At 47.3% G+C, this 19,312-nt stretch overlaps 1 protein-coding gene across 1 annotated transcript in view; it reads left to right on the top strand.

Moving 5' to 3' along the window:
* Window positions 1-19,312, top strand: part of LOC142254811 (uncharacterized) — a 120,151-nt gene that overhangs the window by 30,959 nt on the left and 69,880 nt on the right. Inside the window, exon 2 of the mRNA XM_075326130.1 lies at window positions 17,838-17,901. Coding sequence (XP_075182245.1) covers window positions 17,887-17,901 — 15 coding nt within the window. The 5' untranslated portion in view covers window positions 17,838-17,886. The remainder of the gene's footprint in view (window positions 1-17,837; window positions 17,902-19,312) is intronic.

Below are 19,312 nucleotides of genomic sequence, written 5' to 3' on the forward strand. Positions count from 1 at the left end.
TCCTGTTGAACCACCCCCTGATTCCGAATAGTGTTTAGCGTGTGCTCCAGCATGAAAATGACTGGAATTGTCATGCTGATAATGGCATTGTCAGCGCTAAACATATTCGTCGCCATGTCGAAACTGTGCAGAAGGGTCCTTGATCTGAGACCACTCCATCAGGGTGATCTGCCCCACCTCTGCATCTCGTTGGCCCAGGCTATACGTCATGACGTATTGCACCAGTGCTCGGCGGTGCTGCCACAGTCGCTGTAACATGTGGAGAGTCGAATTCCAGCGTGTCGGCACATCGCATTTCAGGTGATGAACCGGCAGGCCGAAAGACTTCTGGAGCGATGCAAGTCGCTCACCTGCGGCGGTTGAACGGCGAAAGTGAGCAGACAGTTTTCGTGCCCTGTTCAGAAGGCCATCTAGGCCGGGATAGTGTGTTAAAAATTGCTGGACAACAAGGTGCAACACATGAGCCATACAAGGCACGTGTGTCACCTTGCCCAGGCAAAGGGCTGCACCCAGGTTTGCAGCATTGTCGCACACGGCCTTACCTGGCTGCAGGTTGAGTGGAGACAACTCAGCCACTGTGTGACTCTTATTTCCAAGACATTTCAAGCTAAAGACTGCCTGATGCCATTGTGCTCTGCTGCAAGCATAGTAAGGAGGTGTGCGTGATTCCTTGTGCACAGTTAAACTTACAACGCTGGTGGCCTGACCAGGCAGGCTTGGGGTGGAGGTGGAGGACCCAGAGGAGGTTGAGGAGGCAGAAGCGTTGGAGGAACTTATACATACAGAGGATTGACGCACAAGTCGTGGGGACGGCCAGACTTGTTCAGTAGACCCTTCTCCATCTATCACCATAGTTACCCTGTGCCCAGTCAGTGACATGTAACGCCCCTGTCCATGCTTACTGGTCCAAGTATCGGTGGTGAAATGCACCCGTTCACACACAGTTTCTCAAGGAAGCGGTGATGTTGCGTGCGACATGCTGGTGTAGCACAGGCACACCTTTCTTGGAGAAGTAGTGGCGACTGGGCATCTGGTACTGGGGCACTGCGACGGACATAAGGTCTCGAAAATCCTCTGTGTCCACCAGGCGGAAAGGCAGCATTTCGGTAGCCAAGAGCTTACAGAGGGATAAAGTCAACCTCTTAGCTTTGTCATGGGTCGGAGGAAATGGCCTTTTATTTGTCCACATCTGAGGGACAGAGATCTGGCTGCTGTGTGTAGACGGTGGTGAGTAGGGTGTCCCTGGAAAAATGCAGGTTTGTGAGGTGCAGGCGTAGACATGATGTTGCCTTCATCCAACGTTGGTGCTATCGATGTCTGAGAGAGCTGTACACACGCACTTGTTTCCCCTTCCAAACCAACTGGCGACCTAACAAGCAAACTGCCTGTTGCGGTTACAGTGGTGGAAGTTGTGCGTGGAAAACCAGGTGTGACAGCTGTCCCCACAGTCCTAGAAGATGAAGAGCGCGCGGATGCACTAGAAGGGGCAGGCGGTGGATGGTTTGCTCCGCTAGGCCGCATTGCAGCACGGTGAGCTTCCCACCGGGACATATGATATTTATTCATGTGACGATTCATGGAAGAAGTTGTCAAACTGCTGAGGTTTTGACCTCTACTAACAGAATCATGACAAATTTTACAGATCACATAATTTGGGCGATCTTTTGCTATGTCAAAAAAGGACCAGGCTAGGCAAGGCTTAGAGGGCATGCGACCTGTTGATCCACCCCGACTAGTGCTCAGAGGTAGAGTGGTGGCTGAGGATGCAGTTGTAGACGTGCTACCAGTACTCCGACTCTGTCCAGGAAGGCGCAAGGTAACTTCATCGTCAGTTGCATCCTCCTCCACCGCCTCTGTTGACCTTCTCAAGTGCCTGACTGTGGGTTGACAGTAGGTGGGATCTAGAACTTCATCATCAAGCGTTGTGTTTGCACTTCCCTCGCCCTCAGACCTAGCCTCTTCCTGCCCTGACCGAATATTTAAGTTGTCATCCCAATCTGGTATCTGCGTCTCATCATTTTCAGTATGTTCCTCATTGTCTCCACCAACATTTGTTACAGTTTGGGAATGAGGGTCTACATTATGCTCAGAAACTTGGTCATCAGGGCCTGAATCTGAGTCACAAAGGTTCTGGGCATCACTGCAGACCATTTCCTGGTCTGTACTCACTGTAGCTTGGGAGCAGACCTCTGATTCCCACCCTATAGTGTGACTGAACAGCTCTGCAGACTCAGCCATCTCTGGTACACCATACTGTGCAGGGCGGGTGGAGAATTGATAGCTGGGAGAAAGCAATTGTGATTGGGATGACAACTCAGAGGACTGTTGTTTTTTTGATGTGGTAATTGAGGTGGAGGAGAGGGGACTTGTTGGACCACTTGAGATCCATTCAAGCATGTTCTTTTTTTGTGCATCATCTACCTTTCTTACAGTTATTTGGGTCCGTAAAAAAGGGAGCACATCGGATTGTCCACGGAAAGTAGTAGACATCTTACTTTTGCTGGAAGATGGCTTATCTTCAGCAGATGTTAATGTAGCTTTGCCACCTTCCCCACGGACACAAACCTTTTTTCCTTTTCCAACACGCCTGTTCCCTTTCCACTAGCATCTGTCCTTTTGCCACTCATTTTGATAGCAACAAGATTAGTCACTTTCAATGTGGTAGCAAAAATTGAGAGGTGGTGTAGATTGCAGAGGTGATGTAACTTTATTGACAGCTGAAGAACCAACACTGACGATCCCTGACAATGCAACTATGGCCCTAAAACTGGCAGCACTGTTTGCTATAAAAATAGAATAGCAAAATGTGCATGAGGGTAGAAAGCAGAGGTGGTGGGACTTGCTTGGCACAAGTGGGACACAAAATTAGTATAGCTGACACTTTTTGGATGCCACTTATGTTCAGCACTGTTTGCTATAAGAATTGCGTAGCTAAAATGTGCAGGAGGGTAGAAAGCAGAGGTGGTGGAACTTGCTTGGCACCAGTGGAACACTAATGGAGTATAGGAGACACTTTGTGAATGCCACTAACTTTCAGCAGTGTTTGCTATAAAAATAGCGTAGCAAAATGTGCATGAGGATTTAATGCAGAGGTGCTGGAAAATGCTTGGCACCAGTGGGACACAAAATTAGTATAGCAGCCACTTTTTGGATGCCACTTATGTCCAGCACTGTTTGCTATAAAAATAGCGTAGCAAAATGTGCATCAGGGTTGAATGCAGAGGTGCTGGAAAATGCTTGGCACCAGTGGGACACAAAATTAGTATAGCAGCCACTGTTTGGATGCCACTTATATTCAGCACTGTTTGCTATAAAAATAGCGTAGCAAAATGTGCATCAGGGTTTAATGCAGAGGTGTTGGAAAATGCTTTTCACTGGTGGGACACAAAATTAGTCTAGCAGCCACTTTTTGGATGCCACTTATGTCCAGCACTGTTTGCTATAAAGATAGCGTAGCAAAATGTGCATCAGGGTTGAATGCAGAGGTGCTGGAAAATGCTTGGCACCAGTGGGACAGCAATGGAGTATAGCAGCCACTTTTTTGATACCACTTATGTCCAGCACTGTTTGCTATAAAAATAGCGTGGCAAAAGTGGGCAGGTGGGTACAGTGGCCGGGTTCTCTGGGTCAGTGGACATGAAAGGAAGCCTCACTTTCTATCCCTCCTAATGGTGAAATGCAGCAAGGAATTCCCTGAGCTTAGGTACACAGACGCTGTTATCTGAAGCTGCATACAGCGTTTCCACGGACCTGACTGTCACCTATGGCTCTGAGCCCGAGAAAATGAGCCCTGAAAAGGACTGAAATGAACTTCTGTCCCTAATCTGTAGAGCGCTGTGTGTGTAGCTGTCACGCTCCCCGGGTCCCCTGTCCAGCTCCCCGGCTCCCCTGTCACGCTCCCCGGCTTCCCTGGCTCACTCCCCGGCTCCTCTGTCCGGCGTCCCCCGCTCCACAGCCTCCAGGCCTCCTCACCTAGGATCCCCATGCGTCCCGGTCCCCGCTCCCAGCGTCCGCTGTCAGCTTCGCTCCAGCCCGGCTCCCCTGCCTCCTGTTCGCCGCTCCCTGCCCTGGCTTCTGGCACCCGGGCCTCGCGCATGCGCATTAGGGCGCGCGCGCGGTCATTGACCCTTTCTTAAAGGGCCAGCGTCCACAGACAGGATATTGAACACACAGGTACAGGGTATAAAGGGGTTTAATGTTCAAGTGGGCGGGGCCTGTTCTTCGTGTTTCCTAAGCTAGGAGTCAGGTCTTCTTGTCTCTGTGATATACTCACCTCTCTCTCTTCTAGAGCCGCTCCTGCCTCGCCATCCGGTCCTGCCGATTCCCGAACCCCGAACGCTGACTATCTGCCATCCCGTCAGTCCGTTCCATCTTTGATCCCTGTGGTTGGTCCATCCTCTCGCTCCATCAGTTCCGGACTCTGCCTGACAACATCTTGGCCTCCGAACCTGAGCTCCGTCACCCGGACTACCATCAGTGACTCCATGGTCCCAGGGACTTCTACATTCCACTATTTTGCACGGACTATCCTGCTACCTGTAGTGCTCCGGCTACCGGACTCCTTGCCTTCAGGAAGGTGTTCGGCCCAGTGGATCCACCTCCTGGGTCTGCCCGTCCACCTGGCCCTAACAGTAGCGTACACAGCCGGAGCGCAGAAAGCAGATAATGGCGCCGTGAGAGAAAATGCCTTATTTATAATGCAAGGACATGTGACATTCACAGCCTATGACACATGCCCTTGCTTGTCTGGCAAAAAAGACCACTTAGCTGTGTGTGTGTCTAGGATTGGCTGACATGCTGGCCCGCCCCACTGCACGCGCGCCTAGGGAAAAAAAAAAAAAAAAAGAAAATGGCGATCGCCCTTATTTCAGCAGCACTGATCTAAACGCGCCGCCCCCGCACACTATACGCTGAAATTAGATAATAGTGTGAATCACAGAGTGACTCACATGATTACAGTGAAAAGCCAGCTAGTAAATACAGTGCCTACAAGTAGTATTCAACCCCCTGCAGATTTAGCAGGTTTGATAAGATGCAAATAAGTTAGAGCCGGCAAACTTCAAACAAGAGCAGGATTTATTAACAGATGCATAAATCTTACAAACCAACAAGTTATGTTGCTCGGTTAAATTTTAATAAATTTTCAACATAAAATTGTGGGTCAATTATTATTCAACCCCTAGGTTTAATATTTTGTGGAATAACCCTTGTTTGCAATTACAGCTAATAATCGTCTTTTATAAGACCTGATCAGGCCGGCACAGGTCTCTGGAGTTATCTTGGCCCACTCCTCCATGCAGATCTTCTCCAAGTTATCTAGGTTCTTTGGGTGTCTCATGTGGACTTTAATCTTGAGCTCCTTCCACAAGTTTTCAATTGGGTTAAGGTCAGGAGACTGACTAGGCCACTGCAACACCTTGATTTTTTCCCTCTTGAACCAGGCCTTGGTTTTCTTGGCTGTGTGCTTTGGGTCGTTGTCTTGTTGGAAGATGAAATGACGACCCATCTTAAGATCCTTGATGGAGGAGCGGAGGTTCTTGGCCAAAATCTCCAGGTAGGCCGTGCTATCCATCTTCCCATGGATGCGGACCAGATGGCCAGGCCCCTTGGCTGAGAAACAGCCCCACAGCATGATGCTGCCACCACCATGCTTGACTGTAGGGATGGTATTTTTGGGGTCGTATGCAGTGCCATCCAGTCTGCAAACGTCACGTGTGTGGTTGGCACCAAAGATCTCGATCTTGGTCTCATCAGACCAGAGAACCTTGAACCAGTCTGTCTCAGAGTCCTCCAAGTGATCATGAGCAAACTGTAGACGAGCCTTGACATGACGCTTTGAAAGTAAAGGTACCTTACGGGCTCATCTGGAACGGAGACCATTGCGGTGGAGTACGTTACTTATGGTATTGACTGAAACCAATGTCCCCACTGCCATGAGATCTTCCCGGAGCTCCTTCCTTGTTGTCCTTGGGTTAGCCTTGACTCTTCGGACAAGCCTGGCCTCGGCACGGGTGGAAACTTTCAAAGGCTGTCCAGGCCGTGGAAGGCTAACAGTAGTTCCATAAGCCTTCCACTTCCGGATGATGCTCTCAACAGTGGAGACAGGTAGGCCCAACTCCTTGGAAAGGGTTTTGTACCCCTTGCCAGCCTTGTGACCCTCCACGATCTTGTCTCTGATGGCCTTGGAATGCTCCTTTGTCTTTCCCATGTTGACCAAGTATGAGTGCTGTTCACAAGTTTGGGGAGGGTCTTAATTAGTCAGAAAAGGCTGGAAAAAGAGATAATTAATCCAAACATGTGAAGCTCATTGTTCTTTGTGCCTGAAATACTTCTTAATACTTTAGGGGAACCAAACAGAATTCTTGTGGTTTGAGGGGTTGAATAATAAATGACCCACTGAATAAACTTTTCACAATTTAAAAAAAAACAAAAAAAGAAATAACATTCTTTTTTGCTGCAGTGCATTTCACACTTCCAGTCTGATCTACAGTCCAAATGTCAGAATGCCAAGTTAATTCCGAATGTGTAAACCTGTTAAATCTGCAGGGGGTTGAATACTACTTGTAGGCACTGTAGCTAGGCTTGTTGCTGATCGAACTGTTCTCGAACGTAACTCGAGCTATCGAGCTTTTAGCATAAAGCTCGTGTTCGCGTTCGATCTTGAGCACCCCCAAAATCACTCGAACATGAAATTGGCGAACCTTGAACCTCGAACATCGCTCAACTCTAATTATTAGTGCCCCAGTCCTTAGTGACCAGTGAAGCCACAGTCCCATAGATACATGACCCAGCCATATGCCATAGTCCATAACTGTCACAAAAACATTTTGGCAGGCATCACCAACTGTCATGGCGGCATCAGGATCTGTGGAAATATCAGATTTTGGCACTCTGCCTCATAACGTCTATGATGTCTGTGATCAGTGCAGAGCGTCGACCCACAAATATAGGCAGGCTAGTAAGAGTTAATCTCTGCTGGGCTGCTTGTTAGTCTGCTTTGATCACATGCTGTTGGGGAGCCAGTCACATTCGCTTCTTTCCTATATATGTTGGTGTCAGAGTTCCGGGATTTCCAGGTTTCTTTTGAAAGAGCTTGCCCTTGGTTAACATGGAGTTTTGCTGTTCTGTTGCCCTACTTCCTGTCTCTCGGTTTAAAAGGCCGCCCCTAAGCTTAGTCCAGTGCCTGAGTATACTGCTTGCTGTGTGCTCCTGCCCTGCTGCTCTTGGTTCCTGATTGTGATTTGAATCCTCTGGAAACAACCGAATCTGACTCTGGACTTCACCTGGTCTCATCTAGCTGTGCCCGGACTCCGTCTGCCGTCCTTGGTCAGTACTTCTGCCCGGTTTCTTCCGTTCCATAAACCACTCTGGACTCATACCGTACGGACATTTTTTTGGACTATACCTATTGCCCTTTTGTGTCCCGGCTGCTGCGCATTTAGGCCTTCTGGGGTGATTGCCAGACAGTCGCTGTATAGGGGTTCGCTCTTGGTGGTCTCCCTGGGGGAGTCCGGTGCGTGGTCCCGGGAATTCCCCTTTGCTCCGATCCTGGAAGGTATTTCCTGTGTTTTATGTTCTGCTGTGTTTTTGTTCCGTTTATGTACATACCGTGGTTGCATATTATAAACGTCTTTGCACCAAGAACTCGTCTCTGGTTGTCATTGCCCTAACGCAATCGAAATCCTCAATACATACAATAGTATTACTTTATACTCAGGCCATAAAAGGATTTCGCTGGGGCAATGACTGAGACACGAGTAGATCAGCTTTTTTCCATGATTAACTCCTTGCAGCAGGAGATGGAGGTGGTGAAAACTAAGCTTAGAGATGTGGAGGTACAGCTGGGCCATGATCATCAGGTACTGGGTCCGGCTATTCAGGATTTGCAAACCAGAGTGGAGGCTCAGGAAGCCGCCCCCACTACGTCCGTATCAGCTGCCGGTATGCCTAGGTTACCCCCATTTCGTTTCAGTGGTGATCGTAGTCAGTTTCGTGGATTTGTTAACCAGTGTATACTATTTTTTTATGTACATGCTGATTATTACCGTTCTGACCGGTCAAAAGTGTTATGTATAATCATGTTGTTAACCTCCCGAGCGCTGGCTTGGGCTAATCCTATGATAGAGAATCGTGATATCCGTTTAAATCACCTGGATGACTTTTTAACCGCAATGGCGCAAATGTTTGATGATCCGAATCGCCGTGCTACCGCTGAATCGGCTCTCCTTTCCTTACGTCAGGGAAAGCGGTCGGTCGTCGAATACGCCACTGAGTTCAAAAGGTTAGTGGTAGACACCGATTGGGGAAACAATGCGTTATTGTCAGTTTTCAGAAAGGGTTTGTCCGGTACCATCAAGGACGAGTTAGCTCATTCCGAATCTCCAGGGGATTTTGAACTGTTTCTTCAACACTGTGTACGTATCGATACCCGCTTGACGGAACGTAGACAGGAAAAATGGGCACCTGTAAACCGGGTAACCAACTTTGCGTTTCCTTCCAGAGAACCCGCTCTCAAGACGCCACGGGAGGCCGAGGATGTTCCTATGCAAGTGGACTCTCTACAAAAGCGAGAGACCAACGAACGTCGTGAACACCGGCTCCGTGAGCGTTTGTGTTTCTACTGCGGTCAATCAGACCATTTTCTGATTGACTGCCCAAAACGTCCAAATCGCCCAAATAAGGTATTGGCAGCCATGGCAGAGTGTGACAACACGGACGCAGAGTCCGATATCTCTGAGGCAAGTGGACACCTGGATGCTGTATTTCCCTTGACTGTAATGTCAACTTCACCTAAGGACTCAGAAGGGAAATACACCCATTGCTCGCTTCCCATTCAGATACGGTGGGAGGGACAGTTAATTCCTACTTCTGCTATGATAGACTCTGGGGCAGGGGGAAATTTCATGGACTCTTCTTTTGCCAGGAAACACGGTATCCAGACTCAACAAAGATCCTCACCGGTTACCATGGAGACGGTAGACGGTTCTCCATTAGTTTCTGGACCAGTTGATCGGGAAACAGTACCCCTAGAATGTGTGATGAAGCCAGGTCAGCAGGAGACCCTTGTTTTCATGTTAATTTCTTCTCCCCATTTTCCGATAATTCTAGGAATTCCTTGGCTGCGGTCTACAAATCCAGTCATCGATTGGGAGACTAAAGAAATATCCTTCCCACCGCAGAGTGGTCCGACCATTAGTCCAACTGTACCGGTTCCAGTAACACCGAATGCGGAGGGCACTGTACAGGTACCTGTTCTACCCCCGGTTTATCATGACTTCGCTGATATATGCGACAAAAGAAAAGCAGATCGGCTTCCCCCGCATAGACCGTATGATTGTCCCATAGACTTACTCCCAGGGGCAGAGATCCCGTTTGGTCATGTCTACCCGTTGGCGGCACCCGAGTTAGAAGCACTAAAGGAGTACATCGATGAAAGTCTAGCCAAGGGATTTATTCGCCCTTCTACCTCACCAGCAGGGGAACCCATCTTTTTTGTGAAAAAGAAAGAGGGGACTCTGAGACCGTGTATCGACTACCGGGAACTAAATAAGATAACCATCCGGAACCGGTATCCGTTACCGTTGATTCCTGAGCTATTGGAGAGAGTACAACAGGCAAAGATATTCACTAAATTGGATCTCCGTGGGGCATATAATCTACTCCGCATACGTCCCGGGGACGAGTGGAAAACAGCGTTCAGATGTCGGTATGGACATTATGAGTATCTAGTGATGCCCTTTGGACTTTGTAACGCTCCTGCGGCTTTCCAACACCTAGTCAACGATATTTTTAGGGATATAATGGACCAATTCATGGTGATTTACCTGGATGATATATTGATCTTTTCTGATTCCCTACAGGAACACCAGGAGCACATCAAGACAGTACTTACCCGACTGAGGGATAACCACCTGTATATTAAACTGGAGAAGTGCGAATTCCATTGCTCAAAAATACAATTCTTAGGATATGTCATCTCTCCTCAGGGACTGAACATGGAGTCTGGCAAGATACAAGCAATTCTAGACTGGCCGGAACCAGGAAACATCAAGGAGGTACAACGCTTTGTCGGTTTTGCCAACTTTTACAGACGCTTTATCTGTAACTTTTCAGAGATCGTCCGTCCTATCACTCTGTTAACCAAGAAAGGACAGAAGTTTGTGTGGTCCGCCCAGGCCCAGGAAGCTTTCAATCGTCTCAAGGTTTGTTTTACCTCAGCACCAATACTAATACACCCGAATCCCGCACTCCCCTTCATTGTGGAAGTCGACGCTTCCGATTATGCATTAGGGGCTATCCTTTCCCAAAGAACTGGGGACAAGAGTCTCTTGCATCCGTGTGCTTTCTTTTCTCGCCGGTTGTCCCCTGCAGAAAGGAACTATGACATTGCGGACAAGGAATTGTTGGCGATTATTGCAGCTTTTAAGGAATGGAGACACCACTTACAGGGAGCAGCGCAGCAAGTGGTAGTTCTCACAGACCATCGTAACCTAGAATTCCTTAAATCTGCCAGGTGCCTGTCTCCACGGCAAGCCCGTTGGAGCTTGTTCCTTAACCAGTTCAATTTTATCGTTACATACCGTCCAGGTTCACGTAATGGGAAAGCCGATGCCTTGTCCCGAATCCACGCCATGGACTCCGTGCCTGGAACCCTGTCTCAGACCGTGTTATCTGATGCCAATTTCGTTGGAGTAATCCAGGACCAGGACTTGTGGAAGGACATCAAGCTGGCCTATGATGGTGACGTATTTCTCGCTGCCCCCCCGAATGATGTGACTCTTGTCCTTCGGAATGGTGTGTGGTTGAGAGAGCGACGTATTTATGTCCCGGAGGCTGTAAGACTTCGGGTTCTCAAATTGGTCCATGACTCCGTGTTGGCAGGTCATAGGGGGGTACAGAAGACGCAAGAATTTCTGAGTCGTTTTTTCTGGTGGCCAACCTGTTTAAAGGATGTGAGAGACTATGTCCACTCATGTGTGGTTTGTGCCCGGTGCAAGGTCCCTCGTGTGGCTCCTACGGGACTCCTTCAACCGTTACCCGTTTCGTCTCGCCCTTGGGGATCCATCTCAATGGATTTTATTGTGGAATTGCCAGTCTAAGGCGGTAACAATACCATTTTAGTGGTGGTGGATCGGTTGACCAAAGCTGCTCACTTTATTCCATGTACCGGTCTTCCCTCAGCCGCAGAGACAGTGGATTTGGTTATCCAGAATGTATTTCGGTTGCATGGGGTACCAGATGAGATCATCTCTGACCGGGGCGTGCAGTTCACGTCTAAATTCTGGAAGGGGTTTTGTTCGGCACTCCGTATTGATGTCTGTTTGTCCTCTGCATACCATCCTCAGACAAATGGGCAAACCGAACGGACTAATCAAACCCTAGAGCAGTACCTAAGGTGTTATGTCAGCCATCTGCAGGATGATTGGTTGAAGCTGCTTCCTTTGGCGGAGTTCTCATATAACAACACTCAGAGCAGCTCCACTAAGGTAACGCCCTTTTTCGCTAACTTGGGTTACCATCCGAATGTTTTGCCTAGGTCACCGGTGGCGGTTTCGGTGCCAGCGGTAGAGGACAGAGTGACGGAGCTACGACAGAATCTGGAGGTTTTGAAGGACTCTTTGGCTTCGGCTCAGGAGCGTTACAAGAAGTCGGCGGACACTCACCGTAAACAGGCACCCATGTATAAGGTAGGGGACTCAGTGTGGTTATCCACCAAAAATCTGAAATTGGGTGTTCCTTCGCAGAAGCTGGGGCAGAAATTCATCGGTCCGTTTAAGATCACCGGGATCGTGAGCCCTGTTGCCTGTCGGCTGAGGTTGCCGCACCATTTGAAGGTACACCCGGTCTCTCATGTTTCTCTACTCAAACCTGTCTCCCCTAATACGTTTCCTGGGCGTATCGTGCCTCCTCCTCCGCCAGTGATGGTTGACGGCCAGGAACAGTTCGTGGTTGAAGACATTATTGACTCCCGGCTCCATCGGCATCGGCTTCAGTATGTGGTACGTTGGCAGGGGTACTCCCCCGAGGACGATTCCTGGGAACCTGTGGGTAACATTCGAGCGCCCCGGAAGGTTGCCCAGTTTCATCGACGGTACCCGGACAAGCCAGGCCCTGATCCGTCCTGAGGCCGTTTCTGGGGGGGGGGGGAGTACTGTCAGAGTTCCGGGATTTCCAGGTTTCTTTTGAAAGAGCTTGCCCTTGGTTAACATGGAGTTTTGCTGTTCTGTTGCCCTACTTCCTGTCCCTCTGTTTAAAAGGCCGCCCCTAAGCTTAGTCCAGTGCCTGAGTATACTGCTTGCTGTGTGCTCCTGCCCTGCTGCTCTTGGTTCTTGATTGTGATTTGAATCCTCTGGAAACAACCGAATCTGACTCTGGACTTCAACTGGTCTCATCTAGCTGTGCCCGGACTCCGTCTGCCGTCCTTGGTCAGTACTTCTGCCCGGTTTCTTCCGTTCCATAAACCACTCTGGACTCATACCGTACGGACATTTTTTTGGACTATACCTATTGCCCTTTTGTGTCCCGGCTGCTGCGCATTTAGGCCTTCTGGGGTGATTGCCAGACAGTCCCTGTATAGGGGTTTGCTCTTGGTGGTCTCCCTGGGGGAGTCCGGTGCGTGGTCCCGGGAATTCCCCTTTGCTCCAATCCTGGAAGGTATTTCCTGTGTTTTATGTTCTGCTGTGTTTTTGTTCCGTTTATGTACATACCGTGGTTGCATATTATAAACGTCTTTGCACCAAGAACTCGTCTCTGGTTGTCATTGCCCTAACGCAATCGAAATCCTCAATACATACAATAGTATTACAGTTGGCTGGACTATTCCATTAATGTCAGCTATAGATTCTCTATACTGGTTTGGTGAGGTGTTGTGATCCAGATTTACTGGTGATGTGTATTATTGCTGTATGTGGTTGTGAGGTTACAGATTGTTGTGTTATTGTTGCTGTCTTCCTGCTCTTGCTTTTCTCTTTAGTCTCTTACTGTTTATTCCAGCTAGTTTGCAGTGTGTCTGAGTTTTGTTTTTTTCCTGTCTGTCTTAATCTGTGTTTCCATCAGTCATTCCCTGGGGGGTGTAACAGATTAGATTTGGTCAGGAGAATTGTAAGACATGGGACTCCACCTTCAGGGGTAATCCGCAGGTCAGGGATAGCCTAGGATCCCCTAGCATGAGGGACAGTATAGGAGCCTCCTGTACCTAGATATCCTGCATTTACATCGTGACAATAACAATCGCCAGTTTTATGCTACAGTTCCTAGTATCTAATGGTTTCATAGAAACTGCTGGTCACAAGACCAAAAAATAATGCACTACAATACTGGACTTCTTTGCTCATTAGCATTTCTAGAGCACAATAAACTACCTAGCACAATTATTTCTGGCATCATCTCTTGTTTTATAGAAAAAGCTCACAATTGCACAGGAACCCCTGAAAAAGATTTTCATTCATGCAAAACTCTTATGCCTCAAAGGAACTTGGTATAGGGGTGGATAAAGTATTTTATTGTCTAGTGCTAAAATTATGTTCAGATATGTTTACTCCTTTGGAAAGTATTTTTGAGCAGAACAAAATGTGCTTGTGTTCCTTTTTGTAAAATTGACATTTTGTCTTTTTTTTTATCACAATTTTAAAAACTCTTGATCAGGATACAAACTCTGGTTTGGAAATACTATTTTGTTATGTTTTCTAACCATCATCTGTAACACTAAACAAGGACATATCTATATTTAATTGCCTTATTCTGTCTGTCTTGCTCCAAAATGACGTCATTACAGTGACAACTGTCGCCACAGCGCGTGCGCTAAAGAGCCTGCGATCAACGGCTCAGCTAAGGCTCCCTGCACAAGTAACCAGGGTACACATCGGGTTACTAAGCAAAGCGCTTTGCTTAGTTATCCGATATTTACCCTGGCTACGTGTGCAAGGAGCCAGCGCTAAGCGGTGTACGCTGGTAACCAAGGTAAATATCGGGTAACTAAGCAAAGCGCTTTGCTTTGTTATCCGATATTTACCCTGGCTACGTGTGCAGGGAGCCTAAGTGAACAGCCCGAACTACGGGCCGACAGGACGACGCCTGACACTTCCCCGCTCGGCTCCGCTCCCCACCGCACTCCGCATGTATACACTGAACACACACACACACACACACACCTGGATAGTCACTTGTCCCCAGCCATGCAGTCCCCGACACTGACGTCCTCAGCACCATGGGCCTGCTCGGCTCCACCCACCCCGCACTCAGCCCCCCGCACACATTAGGCTGCTTTCACACTTGCGTTGTGAGGCATCCATCACAGTGCGTTGTGTGACGCATGTGATGGATGCGTTGCAAATAGTGTGCTAATAAAGTAACGAATTCTTGTAAAAGAACGTTTTGCGTTTTTTTGGGGTTTTTTTATGTTTCGCCGGGAAAAGGAGATTTGCGGTCGGGAGGAGGGAGTGGTGACCGCAAATCCCCTGAGTGACCGAAGTGAGCCGCACGATCAGCGGTGCCATCGCTCAGGTGACCCGCGGCCACAGTTGCAGTCCTCCACCCGAGAGCTGTGTCCGCGGGTCACCTGAATGAGGGCACAGCTGATCGCGTGGCTCACTTCAGTTGCTGCGTGCAGATGATAGAGAGCGGTCGTGTTCTACTGCTGCTCCTGTCAGCTTCATGAGGCAGAGTTGAAAGCGTTGTGGGACCTCTGTGGATTATGTCGCGCCTGGAGGGGTATTTGAAGGTTTAATAAAGTGGTGAAAGAGGGGTTTTTTTGTCTTTTATTCCAAATAAAGGATTTTTTCGGGTGTATGTGTTTATTTTCTTTAACTTACAGGTTAATCATGGAAGATATCTCGGGGAGATGCCTGCCATGATTAACCTAGGACTTAAGGCCCCGTTACACGGGACGATATATCGTGCGATCGCAAAAGCGATCGCACCCTCCCCCATTGTTTGTGCGTCACGCGCAATTAGTTGCCCGTGGCGCACAAAGTTGGTAACACCCGTCACACGTACTTACCTCCCGGACGACGTCGCTGTGGGCGACGAACATCCTCTTCCTGATGGGGGTTGGACGTTCGGCATCACAGTGACGTCACACAGCGGCCGGCCAATAGAAGCGGAGGGGCGGAGATTAGCGGGACGTAACATCCCGCCCACCTCCTTCCTTCCGCATTGCCGGCGGGACGCAGGTAAGCTGTGTTCGTCTTTCCCGAGGTGTCACACGGAGCGATGTGTGCTGCCCCGGGAATGATGAACAACTGGCTCAGAGAAGATGGGATGATATTATGAAAATGAACGACATGTCAACGAGCAACGATAAGGTGAGTATTTTTGCTCATTCACAGTCGTTGGGTGGTGTCACACGCTACGATATCTCTAACGATGCCGGATGTGCGTCACAAACTCCGTGACCCCGCCAGCATATCGTTAGATATATATCGTCCCGTGTAACGGGGCTTATAGTGGCAGCTATGGGCTGCTGCCATTAACTCCTTATTACCTCGATTGCCACCGCACCAGGGCAATTCGGGGTGAGCCGGGTAGAGTCCCGGGACTGTCTCATCTAATAGATGCGGCAATTCCGGGCGGCTGCTGGCTGATACTATTAGGCTGGGGGGCTCCCCATAACGTGGGGCTCCCCTTTCTGAGAATACCAGCCTTCAGTCATGTGGCTTTATCTTGGCTGGTATCAAAATTGGGGGAGACCGCACGTAGTTGTTTTTTATTATTTATTTATTTTACTGCATGATACAGACCCACCCACCGGCGGCTGTGATTGGTTGCAGTGAGATAGCTGTCACTCAGCGTGGGGGCGGGTCTGACTGCAACCAATCATACGCGCCGGTGGGCGGGGGAAGCAGGGAATACGAGATTGAATAATGAGCGGCCGGCATTTTCAAAAGAGGAAAAGCTGCTGAAGCTTTGTGATAGCCGTGCAGCGCCGCACCCGTGATCGGTGAGTATATGAGAGAGGGGTGGGGAGAGGGGGATAGAGACCAGGAGTGATTTTAAACGATTTAGATCGTTCTGCTGGACATGCTAAGCATGCTCAGTAGAACGTGACGGAATTTGTCAGCGGATTCCGCCGCTTAGCGCATAGCGACAGAATCCGCCACCATAGACAATCATTAGACACCTTGGCGGATTCCAATGGAATCTGTCAATGTGTGTTATTTTAACGACCCAAAAAACACTACATGTAGCATTCCCTCCGCCTGACGCTGCGTCAAAATAACGACTCACCGTTGTCCAGCGGATGCAACGCAGACACTTGCATTACAGTACGTCGTCAATACAAGTCTATGGAGAATAGCAAACACGATCAAAGACCAAGAGGGAAAATACAGTGAATACATTATATCACCCAAAATGGTTATAATTCCCCTAGTATAGGATTAATTAACCGGAAAAACTCCATCTATACAATTCAACAAGGAATGTGTATCAAACATACACACACAGGAGTACTTTTTCCATAAAATATAACAATCTTTATTAGAATCATAGAAATATACATGTATGTGAATTAAAATACAATTATTCATCAATGTATACAGGTATAAGGAGGACTTCTACTAGCAATCACCCCCCACATCAGTATACATATGGGCCCAATCAATAAACATAGTCTACATAATTCATAATGGCAGCAATAAACGGATAGATCTCTCAATTCAGAAATGAACGAAATTATAGTTCTGCTGCATATATATAAAGAGAAAAGAATAGAGCTCCTAAACTGACCAAGGGTAGCTATCAAATTATGCAAAAATTGTGAAAAGTCATATAACGCTTACCCATATTTTGGATAGAGCGGAGCAACGGGCACACACAGTGGGGGGAAGAAAAGCAGCTCCCAGTCCCGAACGCGTATCGCTATTGCTTCCTCAGCAGGCTGGAGGCAGGGGAGAATAGCGCAGTGCGTTAACGGACTGCACTATTCTCAATAGTGGTGGATTGCACTGAACGCAAGTGTGAAAGCGCCCTTACCCCGCAGGATGGGGGCACATGTCAGGATGGTGGCTTCACCACAATGGGGGCACATACCAGCATTGGGCCACATCACAGCATCAGCATATTTTTACTTAACTTTACACTCATCATGGCCTTCTTTCATTACAAGCCATGGACATCATTAAACATTAGACTCATCTATTAAAACTGTTCCTTCTGTTGTTTGTCATTTTAAAACCAATAAACAATTATAAGAATACTAAATTACACCGAACCCATCCAGTCCATTCATTACCTTATTATTCAATCTGCTAACCTATATACACATTCCAGACTACCCGATACATTACAATCGGGCCACCTTCTAGTGTGTGTATATATATATATATATATATATATATATATATATATATATATATATATATAAAATATATATTAGAATACCTGTTGAAGTACATATATATACTTTATGAATATTTATATTTACCTGTTCTATACCATGGAGTGTATTACTGGAAAAGAGCAAACAGAACAGAATGAATTCCCAAATTCATATTCAGCATTTACTCTAATTTTTTATAATTAAATTTGTTTGAGTCCAGCAAAATGGGGGAACTTTATTTACTTAAAAAAAATAAACCTCTCCTTTGCAAATCAAATTTATTGGCTGAATTTGAGTCACATTAGTGAATTCTATTTTAGGCAGATTCACTTATCCTTAGTTATTCCTGTTCTTGTAAATTAGTTTTATCTCTACCCACATGTCATCTGCCTTGATTTTTGTACCATTACCCAATACCATGAAATATTCCAGGTTACACATTGATATATTTATGTTTTAATTGTACATGGAATTTGACCATTGATCGTGTGACTAACGAATAGGGTTATTATTTTCATAGGCTTCTGTATACTGTGTATCTGGAAAAAGTGGAGGACAAATCATAAGAAATGTCTCAGGAACTGGTGAGTTATTTTACATTGTAGTATTTTTTTACCCAAAAGATGAAAAGTGTATTTTTTTTACAATACAAGAATACATTTTAATAGAAATTAGTTTTAGATTTTCCCTGGAATTGCTGTTATTTAATAGATGACACTGCATAATTTCTTAGGGCAAAAACATGGTTTACGTGGTGTGCTAGCTATAATAGTTGTCAGAACTCAAACATTTTTGTGGTTATTTTATATGGTTTTGAGCCTTTTGGAGAAAACTTTTCATGCACTTTTGGTCAGTAGAGTTGACCATCTTGAAGTTCAGGCATGGAGACTTTCAGTGTTTAGTGTGCACCTTACTGTGGAACAGAAATCACAGGTACTACTGCCATTAATTGTTGCAGCAGGTCTTGTTCAGTCGCTGTAGGGGTTTGCCCACCAGATTCCTGAGGAAGCGGGTGCCAGCCGGTGACATTTTCCTCTTTTTGGAACATCCATGTAGCGTAGCCAGTGCTTCTATACCGTTGAACTTGTTATTATGTTTCCCCGTTATCTCTAGGAACATTGAGTGCCTTTGTATCTTTTTGTATCCTTTTCCTTGTTTGTACAAGGCAATGTTGTCTTCTCTCAATTTTTTGGACCACCCTCTGGAAAACCCAAGTGGGACGATACATGACTAGCTGTCACTAGAAAGTCAAACTAGGGAGGTCAGAAGCCAGGAAGTCAGATTAGGTACACAGGGAGCGAGCAGAGCTGCGGTTAGGGTACAAGCCAGAGGTCAGAAGCCAGGAAGTCAGATAAAGTACACAGGAAGCGAGCGGAGCCGAGGTCAGGGTACAATCCGGAGGTCAGAAGCTAGGGGGATACCATTAGAATATAGTGCACAGGCAGAAAAGGGTAAAAAAAGGTCCAGGGTAGAGAGGCAAGATCAGAACAACAAAATTCACGGGAATCAGAGAACTCACTGCAGAGCAGGAACTATGACAGGCAGCGTTATGAGTGAAGTTGCTCTCTAATGAAGCCGATCACTTACCCAGAACGAGGCACCTGAACACAGGCCCCTCCCCACACCAGAGCAGGACCCGAAAGCTGAGAAGCAACCCATGACCTGGAGCATAATAGAGAACTTTGGCTCTGCTGGAGAGCAGAGCACCCCGGATCATGACACCAAGAATATTTGTGAACTAGAGGCATGAGTCAAAATTCCACAGGAACTCTGGCTGAAGCTGATGTTTCGCTATGCATCACATTTGCAGCAAGTCATAACAGCCAAAGCTGCTCTACTAAGTACTAAAGATGCTTGTCATGAGGCTGTGATAATTCTGAAACTGCAGTTATCAATTAAAGGAGGTCTTTTCTGTTCAATTTGGAGAAATTGCTTGTTTTAATAGTTGTATAGAGCTACTTATATTGCTTTCTGTCGTGGCATGGCCTGATGTGA

The sequence above is a fragment of the Anomaloglossus baeobatrachus genome, chromosome 10, assembly GCF_048569485.1.
Source record: "Anomaloglossus baeobatrachus isolate aAnoBae1 chromosome 10, aAnoBae1.hap1, whole genome shotgun sequence".
Classification (NCBI taxonomy): domain Eukaryota; kingdom Metazoa; phylum Chordata; class Amphibia; order Anura; family Aromobatidae; genus Anomaloglossus; species Anomaloglossus baeobatrachus.